This window comes from Ochotona princeps, chromosome 6 (genome assembly GCF_030435755.1).
Source record: "Ochotona princeps isolate mOchPri1 chromosome 6, mOchPri1.hap1, whole genome shotgun sequence".
NCBI classification, from domain to species: domain Eukaryota; kingdom Metazoa; phylum Chordata; class Mammalia; order Lagomorpha; family Ochotonidae; genus Ochotona; species Ochotona princeps.
This window is the reverse complement of record NC_080837.1, coordinates 53,972,147-53,999,892: the sequence shown is the minus strand read 5'-3', so window position 1 is coordinate 53,999,892 and position 27,746 is coordinate 53,972,147. Positions and strand designations below refer to the sequence as shown.

Genomic DNA, 27,746 nt, shown 5'->3' with positions numbered 1-27,746 from the left:
ATACCCCTCTTCCAGTAACTAGCCAGGAAAAAACAATCATTCTGTTTTCAGAATTTTGCTAACATTTCAAAGCATGCCTAAACCCTTAACAAAAACAAAACAAAAGAAAAACAATTTGGTATAACCGACTGAGCTTTAAGCTGTATTTTAGTTGTCAGTAACTAACCTACTGGTTAACTGAACCAAATTAAGAATATTTAGATGACTCACTATAAAGTGAGTCAAATCACTGATAAAATGCATAGAAAAGCAGAGTTAAATTTTGAGGACAGTGCAAGGTGGTTGATGTGGAAAATGGTAAATGCTAGTTTTAATAACAGAAATGGTAATAAATGCATACGAATGTTAAATTAACACAGTATAAAAGAGAACAGTTTAAATAAACTGGGATTCACATATTACAATAGCAAAGTTATGACAGAATGAACTGAAGACACGAACAATTCTGAAAATTGTCTTTTCAGTCTTCTTCCAACAGAAATAGTCAGGCTTTTTTCCTGTACATACTTTGATGCTTTGTCTATACCATATATAGTAGAAAAATAAATTCTTTAGCAACCTAGAAACAGTTTATAAAACTCTTAAAGTTTAATTTTCTTTACCAGACATGCCAATGTTAAACTGACAGCTATAAATTAAAGCTATACAGACAATAGGTTTAAGCAATATAGAACAAGTTAAGAATACTACTTTACCAGGTTTTTTTTTAATCACTGTACTTTCTTAATTCCTGTGTGCTTTGCAATAGGAATAATAGGGATTTTATTTTCTTAGAAAAGATAATAACATGTAAGAGTATAACACAAATAAGATAATTTATAATATACATGTACTTCAACAGCAGCCTGGTTTATGTCGACATCTTGCCTCTCAAGTTAAGAATGGAAGTATAACACCTAGGACTTAACAGCTGCGAAAGAATATTTTAGGAAAAAATGGAGTAAATCAAACTCTTAAGAGCCTTGAACCTCAAAATTATCTATTTACTATACAATACACATAATAATCTGAAAACTTCAGTATGAACGAAGACTACAACATCAATCAAAGAATTTTTGTCTTTACTGCTCCAAATATAATCTACAAATGGAAAGCAAACCAATTATTTCCCTTTCCAATAAAAAATGGCATGGTTTGACATTTAAAAGAAAAATAATTGAAGCCTAACAAAATTTATCTGCGCCACCTACTCTGAAAATTTTGCTCATGTTAGTATTCTGGTTACATCTTCATCAATAAAAAGTTTAACCCCCAAAGTAGTGGTCATTTAGAGCAAATCTGGTACCAATATCAAAAGAAAAAACTAGTTTAAAAAATGGTACTACAACACATCACAAGAAAGAATATGCATACAATTTTGTAATTTTATATATATATACACACTCCAAAGAGTTTGTCAGTACCCAAAGTATTTTTATTGCTATATTAGCAATCAATTTTTCTGGATATGTTTTTAAGGGCCACAGAAAAATAGATTCAAGGAACAGATTAAACTGAAGTCCTAGATTAAAATGCTTGGTTTAAATAATTTTCTACAACAAATTTCATGTTTATGTATGAAAAGTTATAGAAACTTATATGAAACCGTCATGAATTATTTTCTACACTATACTGAATGTATTCCCCAAGAGGGAATAAATTAAAATATCTAAAATATATTAGATTAAGATTACAAGACCATCATAGATCTTCTGAACATGCATCTGTTTACAGAATTAACCGTGTACAAAATGTTTATTTCTTTTTGGACCATAAAGAAACAACTTGGTGGCAAGTATCTTTCACACAACATTATCAACTAACTTTAGCCATAGCTTGTTCTTGGTTGTGTCTGAAAGAAACAGATTCATTTACTCCTCATTAAATCATCCAAAGGTTGATTCAGATGAAGGTGCAGAAATGTGGAATATGTTAAGTGTATTTCTTATTTCAAATAACTTCCCAAGCATTGTCTAAGTAGCCTGAAATTATAAAATACTTCACTGGGCTTTTAGTTATCTACAACTCTAGGATGTAAATTAGGTTGTCCAAATTAGCACATTAAATAACAAAACCAGCCATAAAGCAGGCTGAAAGCATTAAATGTTTTCATATGAGTTTTTAAATCATTTAATTTCTATAGAAAAATTTTATTCACAATATAATGTGACAGAAATTGCCACAGAAATGATATACTGATTGCAATAAGGTTGCATGCAGCAGCAGCTTTGTATTTTATAGCTATTTTTGTTTATAAAAATTAAACCTCTCCAGTCATGCTTATCACATGGTCTTAGATTTTTGTAATGTAAGTGAATGAATAAAGAATATCATATAGTTCAAAGAGAAAATGTCCCATCATTCTGAATGAGTTATCTGTATGAAACATGAAGTACACTACTGAACCCTGAAACATGCATGTCTAGATTTGCTTTTGTTCAATTTCAAGCTGTCTGCAATCACTTCCTACTTATATAATACCGAGAGGGTCCGTCTGTAACTGTGGTTGTATCAGCTGAGGTTGCAATGGGGGTGGTAATTGAAGAGGTACCATCGACTCCAACTGTCCCGGGTTTGAAGATGGTGGAGGAGCCACAGTGTTCACAGTTTCGATAATTTCTCCATTGTAAAAAAAAAATTGACACTGTTGAATAAACGTTTCAACAACAGATTGATGGATCTTAGTGGTAGACAGAAACTCTCGATTTTCAAAATCTGGCCTCATCAAGGTTGGCCAAAAACAGATGGATAAATTGTCTGCTGTCATCAGGTTGATTTTATTTTGTTGACTAACCCTGAAATCATGAAAGAAAAAATAGCAATCAAAATCCATTATAATTACTGAATCCTAAGTTAAAGACATCTCAGATTATTTTTTTCACCTTTAATCTTAACTTTAAATATAAAAGATATTATGCATATTCAATTATATCCTAAAACAGAACACAGTAGTAAAAAGTGACTTCATACCTGGGCTAAAAATGTGTATTTGTGAGCCTTCTTATTTTTTTTCTCTTAAAATGAGAAGCTTATGATTAATTTTAGTCAGTTTTCATAATATAAGAAATTCTACCTGCATATCCAAACTCCTAGAATTCTTTGAGATAAAAAGCAGGGAAAGTTATTTTATCATCATCCAACCAGAATAATTTGTAACTTAATTTTTAGTAGTTGGTAAAAATCATTAACCATGTTGCACATTTTTACAAAATTCACTTGAAGGGCTACATTTAGCTTGTAACAGCCTATCTTAAAATTCTCATGACTTAATTGCTTGAAAAGTATCTATTTTACTAGAAAGTCATAATGCCACAGAGAGGTTGGGGGAGAAACAGAGATCTTCCATCAACTGGTTCACTGCACCAATGGCCACTATGGCCATAGGTGGGCCAATTTGAAGCTGGGCACCAATGGGCTTCTTCTGGTCTCTCGTGCAGTGGCCCAAGGAACTGGACCATTCTTTGTTGCTTTCCCAGGCCATTGTCAGGGAGCTGGATCATAAGTGGAGCAGCCAGAACTCAAGCTGGTACCCATATGGGATGCCAATGCCAGGCGGATTAGCCTGCTACACCATACCTGCCCCATGACTTAATAATTTACAAGTGGTCAGTCACATATTAACTGATTTTCATCTAGTCCTGTAAGTATGTGAGCAAGCAATTCTATAATCATTTCCAATAAGCAAGAACTATGGGAGTTAAATCTTAAGTATCAACTCAAAATGAATACACTGGAGGATTTTACACACATGGGCGAAAACAGTCCAGAACTGGGCATGTCAGCTGCAAGGGAAATCTTAAATTTACAGATCAAACATTTTTGTGTTTAAACAAAGGAAAGTCCCCTCCAAGTAGAGAAGTTGCTTCTTGAGGTAATATATATGATTTAAAAACATGGTTTTGGGAGCATATGGGCGCCAATATGAGTCCTGGCTGCTCCACTTCTTATCCAGCTCTCTGCTATTGTGCCTTGGAGAACATTGGAGGATGCAAGTGCTTGCGCCCCAGCACTGTGTAGGAGGATCCAGATGAAGTTCCAGTATCCTAGCTTTAGCCTGGCCCAACTGTGGGCCTTTGTGGTCATCTGGGAAAAAGCAGCAGTGGATGGAACAGCTATCTAACTCCCCTCTCTCTCTTTAATTAGAATTTGAAATAAATTCTACATATTTTTTAAATGAAATGGCAATATGCTACCTGTGGAAAAAGCCAGTAGCATTTTAATTTTTTAAAGATTATTCTTCTTGGGACTGGCAGCGTGGCCTAGTGTCTGAAGTCCTCGCCTTGAATGCCCCGGGATCCCACATGGGCGCTGGTTCAAATCCCAGGTACTCCACTTCCCATCCAGCTCCCTGCTTGTGGCCTGGGAAAGCAGTCGAGGACAGCCCAATGCTTTGGGACCCTGCATCTGCGTGGGAGACCCGGAAGAGGTTCCTGGTTCCCGGCTTCGGATTGGCTGTTGCGCTCACTTGGGGGAGTGATTCATCGGACGGAAGAGCTTCCTCTCTGTCTCTCCTCCTCTGTACATCTGACTTTGTAATAAAAATAAATAAAAATCTTAAAAAAAAAAGATTATTCTTCTTGGGAAGGCAAATTCAAGGAGAGGAGAGACAGAAAGATCTTTCATCACTCCCCTAAGTGGCCACAATGGTTGGAGCTAAGCAATTCAAAGGCAGGAGTTTCTTTTGGGGTTCCCGCACAGGTGCAGGGTTCCAAGGCCTTGGGCCATCCTTGACTGCTTTCCCAGGCCACAAGCAGGGAGTCGGATGAGAAGTAGAGCAGCCAGAACATAAACTGGTACCTGTATAGGATCCCAGGGTATACAAGGTGAGACTTTAGTTCACTAGGCTATTGCCTCAGGCCCATCAGTAACATTTGTAAAGAGAATAAATTTGAATACACAGAATAGTAACATCAAATCAATCTTTATTAGGAGTGGGGAACCTTTTTCCTGTTATGGAGCATTTAGATATTTGTATCACAAACTGAGTGCCAAATAAAATTATCAACTTAATCATTAAGCTGCTATACATTCTCTGAAACTTTAGGTTCTTCCTGTGGTTATCTTGGAATCGGCTGACTAAATGATTTCAAGGACCTAACACAAGACATTCCCCTCCCCTGCCAGAGAAGGAATGGAACTTTCACCCTGAGTTTGGTGCCAAGTATTGCCGTAGGTAAGAGCTAGGTTCTGAAAACACCTATAAAACTGAAAGGCATATGGATAGGAATCAGGTCTAAAAAAAGTATTAAGTACAGAGAAAAGGTACTAAATAGGTTAGAAACACAAGGGAGAAGCTGGCATTATAGCACAGCAAGTTAAGCAGCTATTTCAGATGCAGGCATCCCATGATACCAACTCAAATTATCAAAGTCCCAGATGCCTGGGCCTTGTTTCCAATTCAGCTTCCTCCGATGTGCCTGATGGAAGGCAATGAAAGATGGTTTGGGCAGCTGGGCTCCTGCCACACATGTGGAGAACAGATGGGAGCTCCAGTGTCCTGGCCTCAGCCTGGCCAGGTCAGGTTATTGCCGTTATTTGGAGAATAAACCAGCAGATGAAAGACTGATCTGAATCTGTCTCTCTTGCCTCCGCATGTGTGTTTTTCAAACAAATAAGTATATAAATGAAGGAAGGAGGGGAAGAAGAGGGGAATAAACAGAGAAAGCTTTCTGCAAGAGGTACTGTTTGAATATGGTAGGAAGGAATAGAAAATCAGTTAAAAGTTCTGGATCTTTTTCTTCTTGTTTCTTTAAAGATCTATCTATCTATCTATCTATCTATCTATCTATCTATCTATCTATCTATCTATCTATCTATCTTAAAAGGCAGATTCTAAACAGGCAAGGTCTTCCATCGCTGGCTGAGCTTCCAAATGACTGAGTCAGTCCAAAGCTGGGAGCTAGAGATTCCTCTGTATCTCCCACATGGGTGCAGGGTCCTCTTTAGCCATCCTCCACAGCTTTCCCAGGCCACCAGTTGAGAGTTGGATGGGATGTATAGTACCAGGATATGAACTGGCACTCCTATGGAATGCCAGCGCCACAGGGTGGAGGATTAGCTTGCTGTGCCAACTGTGACTGGAAAGATCTGGTTCTTTAGCTTTTGTTGTAATTTGCTAGTGGGCTTGTTAACATAAGTTGCTGGGGAAGTAATACTATTTGTTTTGTCTGGGGTGCAACCTGGTCATCTGAATTCCTAATCAGTTCCCAGGTGATGTTAACTGTGCTGTTTTGGGGACCACATTTTAAGAACAACTGTTGTTGATGAGGTACTATGGCACAGGATGATATTTTGGTTAACTGCTATTGTATAATTTTAGTATTACAAAGCTTCGTACATGCACAGGAGAAAAGGAAGCAGGATGTAACAAGAAAGCAGAACCAATACCTTCAGTTTAGTTACACTTGAATGCTCCCTTAAGGAACAGGAATCATTTAAGTATAAGTGATCTTACAAAACATTCACTATGTGCTTAAGTTTGAATTTCATCTCAAGGTAACAAGATACATGCTTAAGTAATCTTTACAGAAATGTTTTAGAAAGATCACTCTTGCATCAGCATCAAGGAAGGAAAAGTTGGCAGGGAAAAAGTTCAATTACAATGAAATCAGAGGTTCTAAAATGAAAACCGATAAGCCCCATTTAAAGCAATTATAAAGAAAAAGGCAATGTAAAAATAATCATGAGAAAAAATTTGACAGTCACTGAATGGATTTGTAGAGTGAAAGGGAATATAAACAAAAGGTAACTCCACAGATTAATTCTGGCAACCTTTGCAATTTATCAGTCATCTGTTATATACATATTTATTTATATTCCTCCTCTATGAGCAGTAAGCTCCAAGAACTGAGTGGACTGCTCTGTTCAAAACTGTGTGCCTGACACTTAACAGTATTCAGGGCTTTCAACAAGTTCATGCAATTGATTATTGCTTTTAAAATTGAATCCAATTATATTATTCCTTTGCTGTACTCTCTACCAGATCCCACACTGCTCAGAGCTAATTTAAGTCATGCAATGCTTCTTTCACTAAGCAAGTATGCCCCTCCTTAACAAAAAATGTCAACTGAACAATGCACTTCATAATGTGAGCTTAAGATTTTAAAACCTCCTTATCTTGTCAGTAAAACATTTAAAAAAGTCAGTACACAGGCTATCTTTTGACTAGTACTATTCTACAAGAATAGTACTGTCCCTCCTCCCTTTTAAACTTCATTTTTCATTATGACTAAAAATTAGGTTTCTTCACTTTTTCTCAAAGCAAGATATTAACTTCGGGCTGTTATTTTACTGCCACAAACAATTTTGGGACACAGTGTGCAAAATAACTGATGATGGGTAAGCACTGTGATTCTGATTATTATCTGACCTTTGCTCCCTTTCCTTACATCTATTTTACTAAGGTCTCATTTTTATTCCAGCCAAACAGAAAGGTCTCCTACAGAACCCCACTCATGTCTATTACCACACCACCAACCACTTGTATGGTACTGCATGTTGACACTCCAGTAAATATAATATTATATATCCTAGAATTTTCATAGAAGGGCATAAGAAATGTTAACACAACTGTACAGATCACAAATAAAAGTGGTTAATACTCTCATTTAAAAGGACTGACTTAAAGGTATTTGGTTTGGATTTGATATTAGTCAACAAAACAAATGGCAAGTAATTAAAATGTTAGCAGATATCATTATGAAAAGCAATGTTTTGTAAACATTAGTATAAATAGTAATAATCTCATTCAGGCCTCAGAACAGCCTTTGTAGACTATTACTCTCATTTCCATGGTTAGGCAAATAAAAATGTGGCTAGGGTAAGAGACTAAGCCAATGTTGCAGAATTAGCAATATTTCTAGCAATATTTCAAACAGGTTGAACCCAAAGCTGAACTTCTCATCACTGAGGAATGAATTAATGCATGAAAAATCTCTCAATACCTCACTCTGACTTTGAATAAATAAACCTTAAAGAAAAAGGTTTACCATACTGTTTATATAATTATTACATCTACAAAATTTTTTTCAGGTCACTTCACCACAGTAAGATAATAATTAGAGAACTATTAGTCAAAACAACTCTATACTTAGTTTGCAATCATATACTATAATTTCTCAATGATTACAATATAAAATATTTGATATGATTTTTATATAAAGTCATATACTAAGTTTATAAACCATTAAGTTTGAAACATACAGTAACATTTTGTTTGTTAAACAAAAATACCTGTTTAGATGAGTTATCACATATCTGAATACATCATAGTTTACAGGATGAAATTTCTTAACAATCTCTTTCAGTGCATGAAGACGCTCTGTTTTATCCAGGATTTCTGCAAAAGTACAATACTTTGTGTGAAACTCACATATTTAAATTTGATAAAGCTTCCTGCAAGTAAGAATGGGTTTGAAGCACATTAGGACTGGTAAACAAAATAAAAAACAGTGTTTCAAAGAATGTGATAAGCAATTTAAATTAAGAAATCAATCAACTAACAGCTTATTAACTTTATTATTTATCTTTTAGCCTTTTTAAGTAAAGGAAATTAGTGAAGGTCAAAGCAACTCAGGACTGGTAAAACAGAATATGCTAGAAAATCTCATCCAATTTAAATAACAAGCATTGATTTAAAATTAAGCAGTTACTAACAGATCCTTTGGGCTCTTAATATTCATGCTACAGATGGTACAAATTCAGGCTTCATGGGCCCAAATATATTAAACCAAATAATTACAGCAACACAAGAATAACCAACATTATTTAACTAAGGCTGTGATCCAACAAAACTTTTGCAACTTGAATTTTGTATAATTTTGATAGCGCAAAAAGCCTTCCTAAAAACTAGTGACAGGCAGTACATGGACCTTGGGTCAGCTGTTCATACTACACGCACTTGTGATTTACTTCCCTTATGAAAGTTATCCTTTCTACTAAGCCTAAGCATTTGTTACTCTCCAGAATTATTCAAATTACAAAGCATGGTAACTGAGATGTGTTCTTGAAGCAAGCAGGCAGAGTGTTTTCTTACTCTTCCATTTCATTTGGAGGTGCATGTTAACAACACTCTCAAGGTTATCTTGTAATCTGGAACTTCGACATCAGTCATCACTCTCTAGGCTGGTCAAGGAATAAAATCTGAGGCTGGCGTTGTGGTACAGCACAGCTTCTGCTGTGACAGGTATCTATAACAGCTGTGCTGTTTTCAGAACCAGTTGCCCCACTTCTGATCTGTCCCACAGTAACGCACATGGGAAAGCAGCGGATGACGGCCCAGGTGCTTGGGTACCTGCATTCACGTTGGAGACCCAAAAGCTACTCCAGCCACCAGTCTTTGGCACTGTGGCCAATTGGAGAGTCACACAGTGGATGGAAAACTCCTCCACCACAATTCCCCTCTACTGTCTTCCTCTAATTTTGCTTTCCTAATAAATAAAAACAAAATCCAATTGAACTACTTACCCAATTTACATATGGAAGCATGAATAAAGCTACTGTATCTTCTGACAATATACTAAAATAGTTTTTAACTGAACAAAACAAACCTAAAACTTTAACACAATTAAAACTATAGTAAAGAAGTTTCATTTAAAACAACTTTAAAAGGAAATACTAAAGATAAATATCTGGAAACTATATTTAATTTAGCTATTGAGGGGCAACACGGGTTACACAGTAGGTTACTTGTTACCCAAATAAGCCTTAGGTCTCATATTAAACATAACAAACATCTGGCATAGAAATACCCGAATGAGAGATGTCCAAACAGGAATAAATATCCAAAGAAGTATTAAGTTCTTGCATCAAAAATGACTTAAGATAGGAAGCCAAAGTAAATTCTGACTTAAAATTTTCTAAAAAAAAAAACCACAGGTAATCACCATCCACATATTAGTATTTCACTGAAATTATTGATACATTCATTAGAACAGTTTAGCTTTCTAATAGTGCCTTTTCAGTTTGAATGAAAATCACTAACTCAAACTTCAAGTATTTCTAGGAGCATTTCAATTACCTGAAAAGCTTTTAAAAACTGAATATTCCTAAGAGTCTCTCCCAGAAATTCTGACTTGTATTTGGATTAAAGGAAAATACTTAAATAAACACAGTTCTAGTAAGTTTAATTTTTGTTGTTACATATACTCCAAGTGTACGGCTGATTTTAATGCCTAGCAAATAACACTAACCAACAACAACTACAAAATACCCAAAGAACTAAAATCCTGATATCATCACCTCTCTCAAAAAAGGGAGGTTTATACTTACTTGCTGCTTCCAATAACTCTGGATGAAGAGAATATGGAATTAAAGGATCTGGCAGATCTGCAAAGAAAGCTTTAAGAGCTCCAGCTACAGCATTTACTGTCACTTCCATTGATATTAGATTGATATTATGATCTACAAGGCAAAATTAAAAAATTAATTTACAAAGTTTTAATTTATCACAGGAGAAATAAGCTAATACACAAGTACTTCTAGATGGAAAGATATTTAAGTTGTCTTATTATTTATACATTAAAAAGCCATACAGATCATGGGAAAGATAAGCAAGTTGAGTAAGTACTTCAGTTTACAATCAAAACTGTGATACAGCAGTAATACACCTGCTTCTCATCTTGGGAGTGCCTAGGTTCAAATATTGACTCCACTTCACATTCTGGCTTCCTGCTAATGCTAATGCATACCTTGGGAAACAGCAGACGGTGGCTCAAATATTTGGGTCACCTCTACCAACATAAGAAACCTAAACTGAGCTCTTGGTCAGAGCCTCTGATATGGTTCAGTCTAAAGCTGCTATGGCAGGTTAAGCAGTAAATGGCTGGATTTAAAAAAAAAAAAAGACTCTGCCTTTTGACCTTGCAATAATAAATATATTTAAAGTGTTGTTAGGTTTATTAGTACACTGAAGAATCCCAATACTTATTTCTTTAATTCATTTGTTTACAGTTGTTTCAAAGACGCTATAACAAAAGTAGATATACATCTAAATTCTAATCTCAATTTTTCAACTTTTATAATAAAAGTTTTGAAGTAAGTAACTGGGCTTGGCACAATAGCCTAGTGGCTAAAATCCTCACCTTGCATGCGCTGGGATCCCATCTGTGTGCCAGTTCTATCCTGACTACACCACTTCCCATCCAGCTCCCTGCATGTGGCCTGGGAAAGTAGTCGAGGACGGCTCAAAGCCTTGGGACCCTGCACCTCCCAAGGGAGACCTGGAAGAAGCTCCTGGCTTCAGATTGGCTCAGTTCTGCTTATTGCAGCTACTTGGGGAGTGGACCAGCATATGGAAAATCATTCTCTCTGTATCTCCTTCTCTGTAAATCTGACTTTCCAATAAAAAATACGTTTTTTTTTTTTTTTTCTTAAAGTAAGAAACTGACAGTGATGTTCTTACAAAGTTAGGAATGGAGGGACGGGCATTCAGTGTGGCAGCTAAATACCACTTGGGACACTTGTATTCTTTTCTTTTCTTTTTTTTTTTTTTTAAAGATTTATTCATTTTATTACAAAGTCAGATATACAGAGAGGAGGAGAGACAGAGAGGAAGACCTTCCATTCGATGATTTACTCCCCAAGTGAGCCGCAACGGCTGGTGCGCGCCGATCCGATGCCGGGAACCAGGAACCTCCTCCAGGTCTCCCACGTGGGTGCAGGGTCCCAAAGCTTTGCGCCGTCCTTGACTGCTTTCCCAGGCCACAAGCAGGGAGCTGGATGGGAAGTGGAACTGCCAGGATTAGAACCGGCGCCCATGTGGGATCCCGGTGCGTTCAAGGCGAGGACTTTAGCCGCTAGGCCACGCTGCCGGGCCCCACTTGTATTCTTTATTAGTGTTTGGACCCAAGTGTTGGCTCGAGTTCTCACTCCAGCTTCCTGCCAAGGTACACCCGGACAGCTGCCAATGATGGCTTAAGTGGTTGGGGTGCCTATATTACATGTAGGAAATCTGGACCAAGTTTTCAGCTTTTGGTATCTTCCTGGAATAACCCAAGCTTTTTGGACACTCGGAGAATGAACCAGTGGATGAGAGACTTCATTCTAATTAAAAAACATTCAATGAAAATAGATACTCACATACACACTTGTATTTATTCACCCAGGTATTCTTTACGACCATCTTTAACCTTTCATTACAAATGTACCTTAAGTTTTGTATTACCTATTCTCTTACAATTCTCCAGACTAGTGCCTTAAATAAGCAAATAATCAAAATAAATCAAAACAGCACCCCCAGCCCAAGAGTAATCAACAGATTTCTTGCTAACATAAAACACTCATTTCCTAGCTCTTCTGTACCCTTACTGTAGTATTTAATCCCACTTGGAAGTACTCTCCCCTCAATATCCATACACCTGTGAGATTTTCTAATGAAAAATCAATCCTCCCATCATAAGATTCCAATCAGAAAAACAATTCCATTTTGAGTAATCATCATCTTACCTTGATCAAACTGCTTTTGAATATTATCTTGATCAGTTTTATTCCCACTGACACGATACAGACCTTCGGTACATAACCCTAAGAAAATAAACATGCACACTTTTATAAGCACATATACATTAAGAAATAATAATAAAATACCTAATTAAACAAATAACTTAGGGACTTACAGAAACATTATAGCAAAATATACAGGATCCCCACCCTCTCTTGCAATGACCACCAGGGTTGCTCCAGAGGGCCCCCCCACCAAAAAAAAATTAGATCAGATAGAGACCCATAAGGAAAGCTTAGAACAGACAGGAAACATTCAGCTTGGACTCACACATTCCTTACTAGGTAGGACACAAAGATTAGTTATTCCTCACCAAGGTACTGAAGATTTCTCTGCACACCCCTCCTAAAACTGTTCTGCGCCTCAATTGTTAACATATGCCTTGTTAGAGTTATAAGCCTGTTTGGACTATCCTAAACTCACCAAGTTCAGTAAAAATCATGCTTCAATACTATAAACTGCTAAATACCAAAAGTAAAATAGACACGAGATAGCTGAATAATACCCTATAACCATTTCAAGGTGTAGAGAAGCCGGTTATGTATAAGCTAAACTTGAAATGTCAATGATGTAGTCACAGGATGTGATTAAGAACTTGCATTTTCTAACATACTGGTCACTCAATACTATACCAATTAATTCCATAATGTTGTAAATTGTTGTTAATGTTGTTGTGAGTTTTCATTGGAGGGGATGATATTCTACCAGCTCTATTTTCAGACCAGGGATGTTTTCCCCAAGAAACTGTTGAACTTATTTGGACAATAAGATGCTGGACTCTATGCATGGTCCATGCTCGCAATGAGGGAATCACGACTGGATATGAACTGCACTACTGCAACAATGTGGAGGAATCCCACACAAGGGAAGGGCATGGAGGGGGTTGTGGGAATCCCAGAGCCTATGAAACTGTGTCACAAAATGAAATAAAATAAAATAAACCTTTAATGTATAAAATAGTATAGTAATTAGCAAAGGGATGGAAACACCAAATAATGTAGAAGATATTTTAGAAATTGAATGGAAAAATAGGCAAACATTTACGATTCAAAAGAATCAAAAATGGAAAATCATGTGTAGAACAAAAACCCATTCAACCCATTAAATTCTAAGATTATTTTCAGAAATTCTGCAAACATTTCAACAATAAATTTACTTCAAAGTTAAAAAAAAAGACTTATTTATTTTTATTGGAAAGGCAGATATACAGACAGGAGGAGGAGAGACAGAGAGGAAGATCTTCGATCTGATGATTTATTCCCCTAGTGGCTGTAACGGCTGGAGCTGTGCTGATCAGAAGCTAAGAGCCAGAAGCCTCTTGCAGGTTTCCAACATAGGTGTAGGGTCCCAAGGCTTTGTGCTGTCTTCAACTGCTTTCCCAGGCCACAAGCAGGGAGCTGGATGTGAAGTGGGGCAGCTGGGATTAGAACTGGTGCTGGGATCCCGGAGCATGCAAGGTAAGGACTTTAGCCACTAGGCTACCACACTGGGCTCCAGGATTTGATTTTTTAAAGATTTACTTATTTTTATTTTAAAGGCAGATTTTCACAGAGAGGTCTTCCAAATGGTCACAACAATGAGAACTTAGCCTCTCTGAAGTGAAGAGCTTCTTTCTGGGTCTCCCGTGTGGATGCAAGGGCCCAAGGATTTGAGCCATCCTCTGCCACCTTCTCAGGTCATCAGCAGGGAGCTGAATTACAAGTGGAGCAGGCGGAACTTGAACACAGCAACACAGTTGGAGTCAAACACCCATATCTATGGGTTCAAGCATATATATATATATATATATATATATATATATATATATATATATAACTAAGGTTTTTCTTAAAAAGATTTATTTATTTAAAAGGCAGAGTTAGAGTGAAAGACAGAGAATCTGACAAGTATCTTCCATACACTGGTAGTCACTTCCTATATAGCTGCAGGGCTCAGGACTAGGCCAAGTCCAGCTTCATCCAGCTCACCTACATGGGAGCAGAGTCCTACGCACTTGGGCCAGCTTCTGCTGCTTCCCTAGGTATATGAGCATGGAATTGGGTCAAACTGGAGTAGCCAAGACTCATAACTGAACTGACACCCACAGGGATGCTGCTGCTGCTGCAGGTGGTCCCTGAAGTATTTCTAAACCAATTATATAAAATATCAGTGAGCAACTACAAACATACCTGAAACAATTCAAATAGAAAAACCAAAACAAAATCCCCAAACGAAACAGATTTCAAAGACTAAGTGAACTTGAAGATGTGTCAACAAAACATTGCAATATAAGTAACAAAAATAAATAGATTAAAATAATGAAGAAACCTTCAGAACCGTAGTGGACTACAGTAAGAAATCCAGCTTCTATGCTGTTGGCCAAAAAGTGTACACTATCTATGTTCACTGGTGTGGGAACCTGCTAGAGCATTGTATTCCCTTAATTAGACAAACAAGAAAAGAACAGCAACAGAAAAGAAGATTCTATCTTATTCCTGGGCCAATGTTAAAGCATTTGCGTGGAATAACATAATCCCGTCCCACGTATCTCTGACTAAATTACTCAGTCAACTTTTGTTCTGTTTTGATTGCTTGTTTGACGAGGGGAGAAAAAGAGGGAAGTAGGAAGGGGAAAAGAGAGAGACACACAGACAGATATTGGGTGAGATTTTCCATTTGTTGGTTTACTGTCCAAATGCCCACAGTATCTGGGCACCATGACATGGGATGCAGGCTTCTCAAGCAGTAACTTAACATGCTGCACCTCAATGATGCACCTCTATTTCATTCTTTACAGAGAAATGTTAAGGCTGTCAAATTTCCATTTGTGTACTTTACACTGTAGGAAAAAAGTTAATTTACTATGGAAAAAAAGTCAATTTACAGAAATCTGTAAAGATAATAAAAAGGCAAAATTTTATGGGGAGGAAATATCAAAGCTACAGTGTTTTACAGACAAAGCTGACATACACTACTTTATCAGATACTTTGGGATGTAAAGAAAGAATCAGACACAGAATAATGTATTTGGGGGCCTGGCAAGATGGCTCCTTGGCTAAATGCTCGTCCTGCATGTGCCAGGATCCCAAAAAGCAGTCAAGGACGGCCCAAAGCCTTGGGATCCTGCAACCATCTGGGAGACCTGGAAGAAGCTCCTGGTTCCTGGCTTCGGATTGGCTCAGCTCCAGCTGCTGTGGCCTGTTGGGGAGTGAACCTGTATATCTGATTTTCCTATAAAAATAAATACATCTTTTAAAAAGTAGCATGAATTCATGTGTCTTTTAATAAAAACATAGATACAAATACAGACAGGTATACAAGCATGGCAATGAACATGCATTGTTCATTTCAGTTTTGGGTTTTTTTGTTTGTTTTTTAAGGATTTACTTTCACAGGCAGAGTGTGAAAAGGATCTTCTACCCTCTGGCTCAATCCCTAAGTGGTCACATATCCAAGGCCCGGCTATGCCAAAGCCAGGAACTTTTTGGAACTCTGAATTGGTCTCCCATGTGGGTGGCAGGAGTGCAAATACTTAGTTCATCTTCTTTTGCTTTCTCAGCTGCATTAGGAGGGAGCTAGATTGGAGACAGAGAAGCCAGTACTACAACTGGCATTCTCATAGGCAATACAGGTATAACAGGTGCCAGCCTCCTTATTTTGGTGTCTACATGCATTTCTCCCCCAAGACAAAACCAGCTCTTCAGGAAAAAGAGTCAATCAAAGCTGGAAAGGAAAAGTATAATCAAGCCTGGTACACTGTATACCAGAGAGTAAACAAGTTTTCTTACAGAAATATGAAGACATATAATTACAAGAACACAGAAGCAATGAAAGGCTCTTAGCTCAGACAACACAAAAAGACAGGCAAAACAATGGGTTCTATTCCAATAAACCTAAGAGCGTAATCTAAACAAGTAAATAAGGAATCCAAAATTTATTGAAGAAATTTAGTAAAGATATTGTCAAATATCAAAATTACCATCAATGATATTATTACAATCTCCAGATATGAGGCACTACAGGACAAAACCACTTTGCAGAAACCTCACACACAAAAATGTGATTTGAATCTAATGAGGAAACACCAAACACAATTTGAGAGAGATTTTACTAAATCAGCTTATATTCAAAATTGTCAATGTTTACAAAGACAAAAGAGATGAAGAATTCTTTCAAATTGAAGGCATCAGAAAGACATAGTGACTAAGTGTAACACATACACTGAAGTTTAGATTCTGGGCTTCCTCCTCACCTTATATCACACAAAAGCTTAACATCAAAGGAATCATGTGATAAAGTATAAAGACTTGGACATATTGTAGATCAGATAAATAGTATTGTGTCTGTCTGTTTTTATGATTTTGATTCTGTGTTTTTGCTTAAGAATATTCTTATCTTTAAGGAAAAAGACTTTACAGATGTATGGATAAAGGCCTTGATGCCTCAAAGTCTCTCAAACATTCTCAAAATACCTACCAATTTCCTAGACTAAAATCTAAATACTTCTAGTCTCAAATATTTTATATAAGGGATATGAAACCTGTACCTGGAAAAGCATAATATATACTGATCTACAGAGTATAACTGAAAGTTCAGAAAAAAAAAAAATGAAAACCTAAACAATACCTATGGCCAACTGATTATCATCATGGGTGTCAAGTCCATTTGATGAGTCTTCTCCAAAACTCGCTCTAAGCCATTAACACCCTCATGCTGAAGAATGATTGGAGGTCCCCGCTTCACACATATACAAAAATGAACTCAAAATATATTAAAAACAAGCCAATCCCCTAAGGATAAATATCGTATGTTCTCTCTGTTGCATAAGGCAAGCTTCATGTAAAATACAAGACAAGTATATATACAGGATTACATGTATATATTTTAACAGACAAACTTTAGAATGGAGGCTGGTATACCAGGAAGCATAGATATGTTGCAGTATGTATCCACTCCTGAATAAAATTACCTTGGTAATTTGATACTAGACTATCTACCACTGTCTATAGCTACAATGCCATGATACATTTAAATAGCAGAATGCCGGACTTTGACCTGTTGCTGAAGGACTATACTGTTGTAATAATATAGAGGAAAACAAGCAGGGGCACTGAGGAGGGGAAGGGGGAACCACTGTGTTCATGGAACAATATCACGAAAAAAAAATGACCTTGGATTTAGCAAATTCTTTTATCATACACAATGGCATAATCAGTACAACAAAATATGAACTGGATCTCATTAAATGTTAAAACTTTCTTGTATTTAAGCATATCAACAAAAAAGAAATTGAAGATTATACAAAAAGGGGAAAATATTTGCCAATCATTTGCTTGATAAAGTTCTAGTGCTCAGGAAACTTAACAAACTCTTAGAACTAAGAGGACAGGGAATTCAATTTTTAAAAGGCAGAAACCTTGAAATTATTCCAAGGATGTATAAACAGCCAACAGGGAAATGAAAAGATGTTTAACATCATTAGTCACTAGGAAATGCAAGTTAAAACCATAATGAAGAATTCTTTCACACCAATAGGGATAGCCATAGTTTTTCTTAAAAGAGAGCAGTACGTGTGTGTGTGTGTGTGTGTGTGTGAGAGAGAGAGAGAGAGAGATAGAGAGAGAGATTGATTGATTGATTGACTGACTGACTGATTTTCCATCCACCAGTTCACTCCCCAAAACAGAGCTTCCTCTGGGTCTCTCAAGTACTTGGCTGAATCTCTGCTGTCTTCCCAGGACATTAGCAGGGAAATGGATAGGAAGTGGAGCAGCCTAGACACCTACAGGTACCCATATGAAATGTCGGCACCACAGGCAGCAGCTTAACTTGCTATATCAGTAGATATTAAAATCTGTTTGGGGGGGCGCTCTCCCTCCACACCCCCCCCCATCACTCTGCTTTTCAAACAAGCATGAAGCAAACTTAAACAACAAAACAAAACAAAACAAAACAACAACAAAAAACCACCTTGGAACTAAAAATCTAGCCGCTATAAATAGACAAATGGGTCTAAAAAGTAAGAGTAACAAATACTGCTCCTGTTTAGCTTCCTAAGAGAAGTTGGAACTAGATTCCATACAATAATCTTCATTTCAGGTCAATGTTTTTTGCTTTTCATTTCTGTTGATTGCAATAAAATATTTTAGACAAAAAAAAAAGCCTCAAGTCCTAAGCTATGAAATTCAGTATTTTCTTATACACAGTATTTTCAAGCAGCAGACACATTTGACAAATGGATTGCAAAGAACATAAATTGAAAATGGAAAAGCTTTTAATGCGTCAGAGACCCAGTAACACAGATTTAAGACAATATTTAAGGATTAGCTATTAATGGTATGGAGGCAGAATGGATGAGAAAGTCAGATTAAAGAAATATCTGACCTTGGACAAATGGGAAAATGAAACTGGCACTAACAGAAAAAGAAGAAAGTTGTTTAGGAAAAGATGAAATGCACTTCAATTTTGTTAAGCCCAAAACATCACATCCAACCAGAAATGTTCAGCATACAGGCCGGAATACAGTTACACTTTAAAGTATGAGAAATTAAGACATGGGAGTCATTCTTAGAAATGTGAGGGAGCCTGGTGCTATGCTCAGTGGCTAAATCCTCACCTTTCATGTGCTGGGGTCCCTAAGGAGGCCAGTTTGTGTCTTAGCTGCTGCCCTTCCCATCTTGTCCCTGCCTGTGGCCTGGGAAAGCAGTAGAGGATGCCCAAAGGCTTGGGACTCTGCACCCACTTGGAGACCCGGAAGCTTCTGGCTCCTGACCAGCAATTAGCTCAGCTCTGGCTTTTGCAGCCACTTGGGGAGCAAGCCAGCCGACGAACAATGATTTTTCTGTATCTCCTTCTGTCTATAAATCTGCCTTTCCAGTATACAAACACACAATTATATATAATATGTTCATATAGCATTTATCATAAACATATTTCATATTATATATGTATATAAACTATATAATATATAATGAATATATAATGTGTAGTATGTGTGTATTATATATTTAACAAATATTTTGGCCCACTCCCAGCCATTGTGGCCATTTTGGAAGTGAACAGATGGATGGCCTCTCCACTTCTATTTGCTCTCTGCAACTATGCTTTCAAATTAATAAATCTTTAAAAAGTACATACACGAATAACATAAGACAAAATCACATGAGTACTGCATCTTTTGTTATACCATTTATACTTCAACAGGCCAGCCATTTCAACTTTTAAAGCAGTGGCTGAAGTAAGTATGCTCATGCTATTTCTAATGATGTACTGTTAAAGGAACTTCACTCAAGACACAGATGAAATGACAATATCAATGGAACAAAAATTTTTAGTAGTAGTACATGACATTTCAGGTGCAAAATCATTATAGAAATTGTGAAGCCTAGGGAATTTTTTTCTTTTAAAAATAAATTTTAACCTTCACAAGGTCTTAAGGGTGCAATATATTACTGTAACTGAGATAAAATAAATGATTATAGCTGAAATACAACAATGATCTTTCAATATTTCATTATTTTTATATGATTAAAAATTCATGAAGTAAATACTCTTATAACATCTTCAAAGTAACAAAAAAGATGCTTTATTAAAAGGAAGCTAACTTATAAAACTGTGAAGCAATTTCAATGTCGTATGATGAATAGGGTTATTAGTTTGGCCCAACTAACACAACGTATATATTTTTGAAATGTCTTCTATAAATACATTAAAAAGTAATTCTGAGGGTTTGGCATTGTACCACACCATGTGAACCTGCCTCCTGCGAGGTCTACATCCTACATGAGCACTGGTTCGTGTCCAGGCTGCTCCACTTTCAGTCTAGTTCCCTTCTAATGATCTGGCAAAAGCAGTGGAAGACTGCCCAAACTTTTGGGGCCCTGCCACCCACGTGGGAGATTTGGATGAAGCTCCTGGTTTTTGCCTGGACTGTTGGCCATTGTAGTCCATTTAGGGAATAAATCAGTGGATGAAAGATTTTTTTTCTATCTCTTTGCCTTCTTATTGACTAATGCAGTCAAATAAGTACAATTTTTAAAGAAAAGTATGTCCGGGCCCAGTGAGGACCATAGCAGCTGAAGTCCTTGCCTTGCACGTGCTGGGATCCCATATGGGTGCCAGTTCTTACCTGGACAGCCCCGCTTCCCATCCAGCTCCCTGCCTGTGGCCTGGGAAAACAGTAGAGGACAGCCCATACCCTTGGGACCCTGCACTTGCATGGGAAACCCAGAAGAGACTCCTGGCTTCGGACTGGCTAAGCCCCAGCCATTGCAGCCTCTTGGGGAGTAAATCAACTGATGGAAGATCTTTCCTTTCTGTCTCTTCTCTCTGTAAATCTGACTTTCCAATTAAAAAAAAAATTTTTTTAAGTATTTCTAAGGATTATCATATATGAAATAAAACCAAACATTAAAATATTATGCAACAGTGAGCTTTTTCCTTTTGGAAAATTTCATGTCCTTATCTATAACTTACGTTGAATTAGGTAGATGCTTTCCTTAAAAATCTCTGGTTAGTTAAAAATCATCTGTAAGCAGTAATGTTAATTGGATTTGGGCTAATAGTGAATAGTGTAACTGCAGCCAAGTTAATTTCTCTAGTTCTTAGTTTCTGGATAATTCCACTGTAGTGTGATTATCAACTAAGTTAATAACATTCTTGCTTCACAGCACACTGTGCAAAAAAGAAAGCATTCAGTAGAAATCAGTTATTTTATTATCAGAGATACTATTTCACATGGGAGGGGAAAATAAAAAGGGTAAGGGTTAGATTGTTTCTTCCAACTTGTAAAACATTACTCTTCAGTGCTGTAAGTATCACTGGCTATCAACTGTAAAAATGGCAATTTCATATGACTTAACCTAACTTCAACAAAGCATTTGGGTGTGCTTTTACTTAGGAATGGTCTTCTTTTCCTCTAACACAGAGCATCCTGCATACCGGATTACCTTTATCACCCACCATCAGCAATGTGTAAGACAAATGAGAATCTGGGTTTGTGTAATGTAATGTTCAGCATGAAGCTAAGTTCATAAAAATGTATTAAGTAAAGTTCTTGTAGCACAAATGATTCCTTTCTTTAAACACAAACAATGTTCCCATATTCCCCACATTTGTGACAAAAAACCAGAAATGCCGGGGCTGGCACTGTGGTTTGGCAGGTAAAGCCACCATTAGCACAGGGGTTGAGTCAGCTGCTCCACTTCTGATACAGCTCCCTGGCTTACATAACCAGGAAAGCAGCAAAGGATGGTCCAAGCACTTGGGCCCCTGCTCCCATGTGGGACACTCGGAAGAAGCTTCTAGCTTCTGGATTCAGATCTACCCAGCTTCAGCCATCATAACCATTTGGGTAGTGAACCAGCAGATAAACTCTTTTTGTTCCTCCCTGCCTCTAACTTTGCCTTCCAAATAAATGAATGAGTGAATAAATAAATACATCTTAAACAACAGTAACAGTAATTCCATGGTGGAAAATAAATACTCAATACAAGCACTGCCACCATATAATTAATGTTATAAGGACCCACACAGGTTGTTTAAAAATTTATTCATTAAAAAATTTATTCAGCACATAATATTTTGAATCAGACACTCTTTTAGGAGTCAGGAATCCGTAATCTATGTGTTTTTTTTAAAGACTTTTCTTGACATGGTTCCACAGGCATAAAGATTCCCCCCGTTCACCTCCCCTTTCCCTCATATTATAATAATAGGACAGTCCTTCAGCAACAGTCACAAGCCCATCATTCTGCTACTTAACTGTATCGTGACATTGTAGGTATAGACAATGGTACAAAGTCCAGCATCCTGTTGCCAAGATGTATATATATAGCAGTTTAATCGGGAGTCTGTCCTCCTTTCCCTACAGTATGGATATCATGTCTTAAGGGCCATGCAGTAAAACAAAGCTTTGTATTTCTGATCATATAAATGACCAGCTACTCCAAGACAATGTTTTTACTTACAGATAAACATATGCTTCAAAGCTAGAAACCACAAAATGTAACATTAAGGAACCAAAACTCCTCAAGAAATTGCTATTAGTGACAGGCATACTGAAACAATCCAAAAAGCAAATCTCAAAGGCTACTCTATAATTCCTCCATTCTAAAGCAAGAATAGACAAATAGGTCACATGTCAATGAAAGTGTATCTGAGTGATTTAAAAAAGGGAGTTCTTTTAAAACACCAAGTGAGAAAGCCCAAGTCTAAACAAAAAGGCTTCATTTAAATGTTTTATTTATATTGACAGTAATGCAAAGACTGAATTATCTATTTCACCTCAGTTATTTCACCTATCACTAGCATTTTGGTACTTAATTTTCAGACTAACATACGAAAAACACCATCAGCACTTTTCTGCACCAGAAGAACCTCACATGCAGAGGCTACAGAACTTTCTTCATAGTTCTTCTATAACAATGAGACATTCTAAGTTAAATACAAGCATATGCAAATAAACATTCTGACCAACAGAATATCTCACCTATCTAGAACTTGGTATTCTCACCACACAACCCATCACTACTGCTAAAAAAAAAAAAAAAAAAAAAAAAAAAAGGAACACACACACATACACACTATCAATAGCTGAAGATACTCCACAGCCCTTCCACCAAAACATATTATTTCATTCACAAGAAAACACCTCAGATTTCCCCACAGTCTTATTTTTTCTTTTGTTTTTTTATCCATTTACTATTCCATTTACCTTAATCAAAAGGTCAAGTTTAAGCTAAGCTAATGCTGCAATACATTTTCTGGATTCACAGATGAGAAAATGAAAATTAGAAAAGCAATGGGCCCGGCGGCGTGGCCTAGCGGCTAAAGTCCTTGCCTTGAACGCCCCGGGATCCCATATGGGCGCCGGTTCTAGTCCCGGCAGCTCCTCTTCCCATCCAACTCCCTGCTTGTGGCCTGGGAAAGCAGTCGAGGACGGCGCAAAGCTTTGGGACACTGCACCCGCGTGGGAGACCCGGAAGAAGTTCCTGGTTCCCGGCATCGGATCGGCCCAGCTCCAGCCGTTGTGCTCACTTGGGGAGTGAATCATCGGATGGAAGATCTTCCTCTCTGTCTCTCCTCCTCTCTGTATATCTGACTCTGTAATAGAATAAATAAATCTTTAAAAAAAAAAGAAAAGAAAATTAGAAAAGCAAAATGAGATTAGCAACAGTAGGCGGTACATTCACAATAACCAGGAAGTTGAGAAGTATAAAATGAAGAAAAACAGTATGGATGGTAGAAGTCTCTAGTACAGGAATACTTCAATAGATCACAAAGTTAGTCCAACTTTAAAATCAGAGACTGCTTTAGTAAAACGCTACTATAATGTAGGCAACACATAACAGCTGAAGATGCAACAGACGAGTATCCCTTACAAATATAGATGCTAAAACCATCCACAGAACACTAGCAAATCAAGTCCACAACCAAGTAAGATTTATCCTGAAATGTCAGTTGAATGAAAGAAACAAGATCACATTATACCAAACAATGTAAGGCTTATTTATTAAACAAAACCCAAGTCTTCCATTGTTTGAGACAGACAGAAATAAAATGCAACAAAATAAAAGTATTATGGGCAAATAGTGAGGTGCACAGAGAAACAGCCTTAGGCACATGCACAAGTCCCTGGAGTCTCTGGCTGAAAAGCCCAAAAGGATCAGGCTAATTCACAATGTTTTATATCTGACAAAATAAATCTAACATTCTTCACAAGAAAACCAGAAAACGGACCAACAATGTCAAATTCAAAATGTCTGATATGAAAACTCTGAAGTAAAAAAAAATCACCCATAATCAGAACAGAAAGATGTACTAAACATTTATGAAAAAAATCAAGATCTAAAACAACTGTTACAAACACATCTAAATATATATATGTATGAAAATGTTAATGTATACAGAAATGAAAGCCAGATAAGGATGCAAATGGAATTTTTGTATTTTATCATACAGAAAACAAATCAGTGAAGATACAGTCATACAGATATAGTCTAATCAAAATAAAATACATAAATACTTAAAAAAAAAAAACTGCAGGACCTGCGCCAGAGCTCAATTGGAATCCTCCATCTCCAAGTGCCAGTGTCTCATATGGTGCCTGTTCATGTCTAGGTTACTCCACTTCCATCCAGCTCCCTACTTATGGCCTGGAAATTCAGTGGAAAATGGCCCAAATCCTTGGGGCCCTTAACCTGTGTGGGAGACCCAGAAGAGGTTCCTGGATCCTGGCTTTGGATCAGTTCAGCTCCAGATGTTGTAGCCATTTGGGGAGCAAACCAGAGGATCTGTCTTTCAGGCTCTCTGTAAATCTGTCTCTCCAATAAAAATGAATACATCTTAAAGTAAGTAAATAAAGACTCAGCTGTGCAACAATTCTAAGAGGTCTGACAAAGGCATAATGGGGAACCAAAGCAGAGGAGTAGGAAACGGCAAGTTAGAGAACAGGAAAAAGTGCTCCAAGAACTAAAAGCCCTAAATTTTCCAAATCTAAAAATTAGAAACCAGAAGCTCAGAACCTCAAGCAGAGTATTAAAAATGCACATACTTTCCAAGATTATTAAAATTATTTTATTTCTATTATTTTAAATGAAATTGCTGAAAACCAGAGAGAATAATCTTAGACAAGCAGTTATGGGTTGAGGGAGAAAGAACAGATCATATTAAGAACAGATGAGAGTAACAGTAGACTTCTCAATGGCTTCGGATTTGGTAAGTTGCCCATACTTTCATCTCATGTTGGCCTTGGACCAGAACTCATGAGTGTGTGGTCTGGCTTCAGTGCACACATTGCCTCATTAGGCCACTTATGCTGTTGACTCCTGTGCAAAGAAGCCAACAATATCTTAGAGTGATGATGATGAGGGGGACATAGCCACTGGCACTGAATAGAACAACTCTGGCTCAAGAAAGGGATTCATTAGATGACATACAGAGTTCCAAACCCAGGATAAGCAAACCCTAAAGCCAGCAATTGGTACGAAATAACTACAGACCACAGAAAGGGATCTGCACCTTCCAGCAACCCTCAGATCAACAGTGAGAAATCTCTCAGCAGGGAATCAAACAGGACAAGTAGGTAGAGTAGGATCATGAGTTAGAATAGAAGACACAACCCTTGCCCCCATCTTTGTAAGTGCCACCTGTCTACCTATTAATTAATGACCCCTCCTCCAGAAAGTACTTTCCCTCACCAAGGAGCTGGGCTTGTATCATGGATCAACCCCCTTCCCAAGATCATACAAAAAATGTCAAGACAACTGACATAGTACAGGGGTGATCTTTCTCTTTCTGCAGACACAATCTGGAAGGCAAACATTTACTTCTCTCCCATCTTTTCCCTCCCAACTGACCACGCTGTTCCCAAACATGACCCATATATATCTGTAACTTTCTCGCTTTGTAAATACATTACAATTTTTAAAAAACTCATGGCTCTGTATCACTGTTCTATGACAACAGAATCTGTCTCAAGTGGGTAAGGAAGTTGTACTTGGCTTGTGTATTTGTTATGTATCTTTTCAAGAATGAGCCAGACAATAATCTGGATATTTTCAGTATATATGTATGCCATCGAGGTGAAAATGTAAAGATTAATATAGTCTCAGTTTATTTTGTATTGGAAATAGTTATAAAGCTGTTATGATGTAAACACACTTTGGTAAACTTAAAAAAAAGGAAGGAAAGAAAAGGGAAATTACATGTGGTAAAGAAAAACATGATGGCAGGTTTAAAACATTCATATTCATAATTACATTCAAAGCTAACAGCCTAAACACTTTTTAAAGTGAGATGTAGCTTTCTAAAACAAATTTTATAACTGAAGAGTGACAGAAACGGATTGGACAGCTGTTGTTTAGTCTCCAGACACCTACCACACCAAGTGCTGGGTTAGGCTGAAACCAGCAGCACAGAACTCACTATGGGTTCTCCTGGTTCTCCCATGCAGGCAACAAGGATCCAATCACCTGCAGGAAGATGAAATGGAAGCAAGGCAGCCTCGACTAAACCAGACACGGATACAGATGCATTCACTCGCAAATAGTGAGTTAACTGCTGTAACACATACCAGTCCCTGATTTAAATAAACTCTTTACTGAAGTAGACTGTAAATTCACATTAGAAATAAAGATAATTTTTATGAAATTTAAATGACTCCAAAATACAAAGTGACATCTGGAACTGAAAGGAGAAATACACAAATCTACAAGTACAACTGTAGATTTTGATAGTACTGCTTACATAATGAAATAACTGAACGAAAAAACAGTAAGAATCTCTAAGACATGATATTCTCCAAAGAATTTGAACTAAGACTTGCAGAACCCTTCACAATAGGATGGTAAACATTTTGTTTAAGGTACAATGAACATCCTTCAAAATAAAGCACATTCTGGGCTATAACACAAATCTCAATAAATGGAAATCAAACAGATTAAAATGCTTTCCAATAGTAACAGAATTAAATTAGAAATTAGTAACAAAGGTTAAGTGGGAAATTAATAAAATATTTAGAGGTCGAACAATCCACAAATTAAATAAATCAAAGGGGACACATTGCAAAATATTCTAGTTGGATGAAAATGGAACCCAACAGAGGCAAGAACATGGCACAGCAGTTAAGTCCTTCGGGCAACTGCATCCAATAGTGAAGTGTCTGCTTTGGGTCTGGGCTCCCCCTCTGATTCCAGCTTTCTGCTAATGTACAACCCAGGAGTAACAGTTGGAACAACTGGTACCTGTAAATAGCGTGAATACTTGGATTGAGTTCTGGGCTCTGATTTTAATTTGGCCAGGCAAGGCTGTTGTTGGCATTTGTTGAATAAACAAATTGATAGGAGCTTTCTATGCCTTTCAAACAACATTAAAATAAACTATTAAAAAATAACTTAAAAATTTAAAAATGGAATACAACGTATCACTATCTGTGAAATGAAGCTATAACAAGGCTTAAAGGAAAAAATGAAACTTTAAACACAGAAGATTGCTTTAAATCAATGACCGGGCTTCTAGAAACACAAAAGCAGTAACAAGGAAACAAAATGTAGAACTCAATGAATTAAAAAACAATCAAAGGAAAAAAATCAATAGAAGCAAACACTGGTTCTCTGAAATTATTACTAAAATTGATAAAACTGTAATGGCAACAATGGAATGCAGTTTACTATTATTAGGAAATAAAGTTATCAGTATGGAAGTTATAGACATTAAAAAGATAATCAGGAATTTTCTAAGTGTACGCTAATTTAGATGAAATAGCACTTCTCAAAAGATACAACCAATG

The 27,746-nt window shown here is 37.0% G+C and overlaps 1 protein-coding gene across 3 annotated transcripts in view; it reads right to left on the bottom strand.

Annotated features, from left to right (window-relative positions):
• Positions 1-2,337: 2,337 nt before the first annotated feature.
• Positions 2,338-27,746, bottom strand: part of ARHGAP5 (Rho GTPase activating protein 5) — a 70,003-nt gene continuing 44,594 nt past the window's right edge. For all 3 annotated transcript variants that reach the window (XM_012926892.2, XM_058666314.1, XM_012926893.2), the window contains 4 exons: positions 12,424-12,501; positions 10,249-10,380; positions 8,212-8,317; positions 2,338-2,774 (listed from right to left, as the gene is read on the bottom strand). In XM_012926892.2, the coding sequence (XP_012782346.2) occupies positions 2,450-2,774; positions 8,212-8,317; positions 10,249-10,380; positions 12,424-12,501 (641 nt within the window). In that variant the 3' untranslated portion in view covers positions 2,338-2,449. The remainder of the gene's footprint in view (positions 2,775-8,211; positions 8,318-10,248; positions 10,381-12,423; positions 12,502-27,746) is intronic.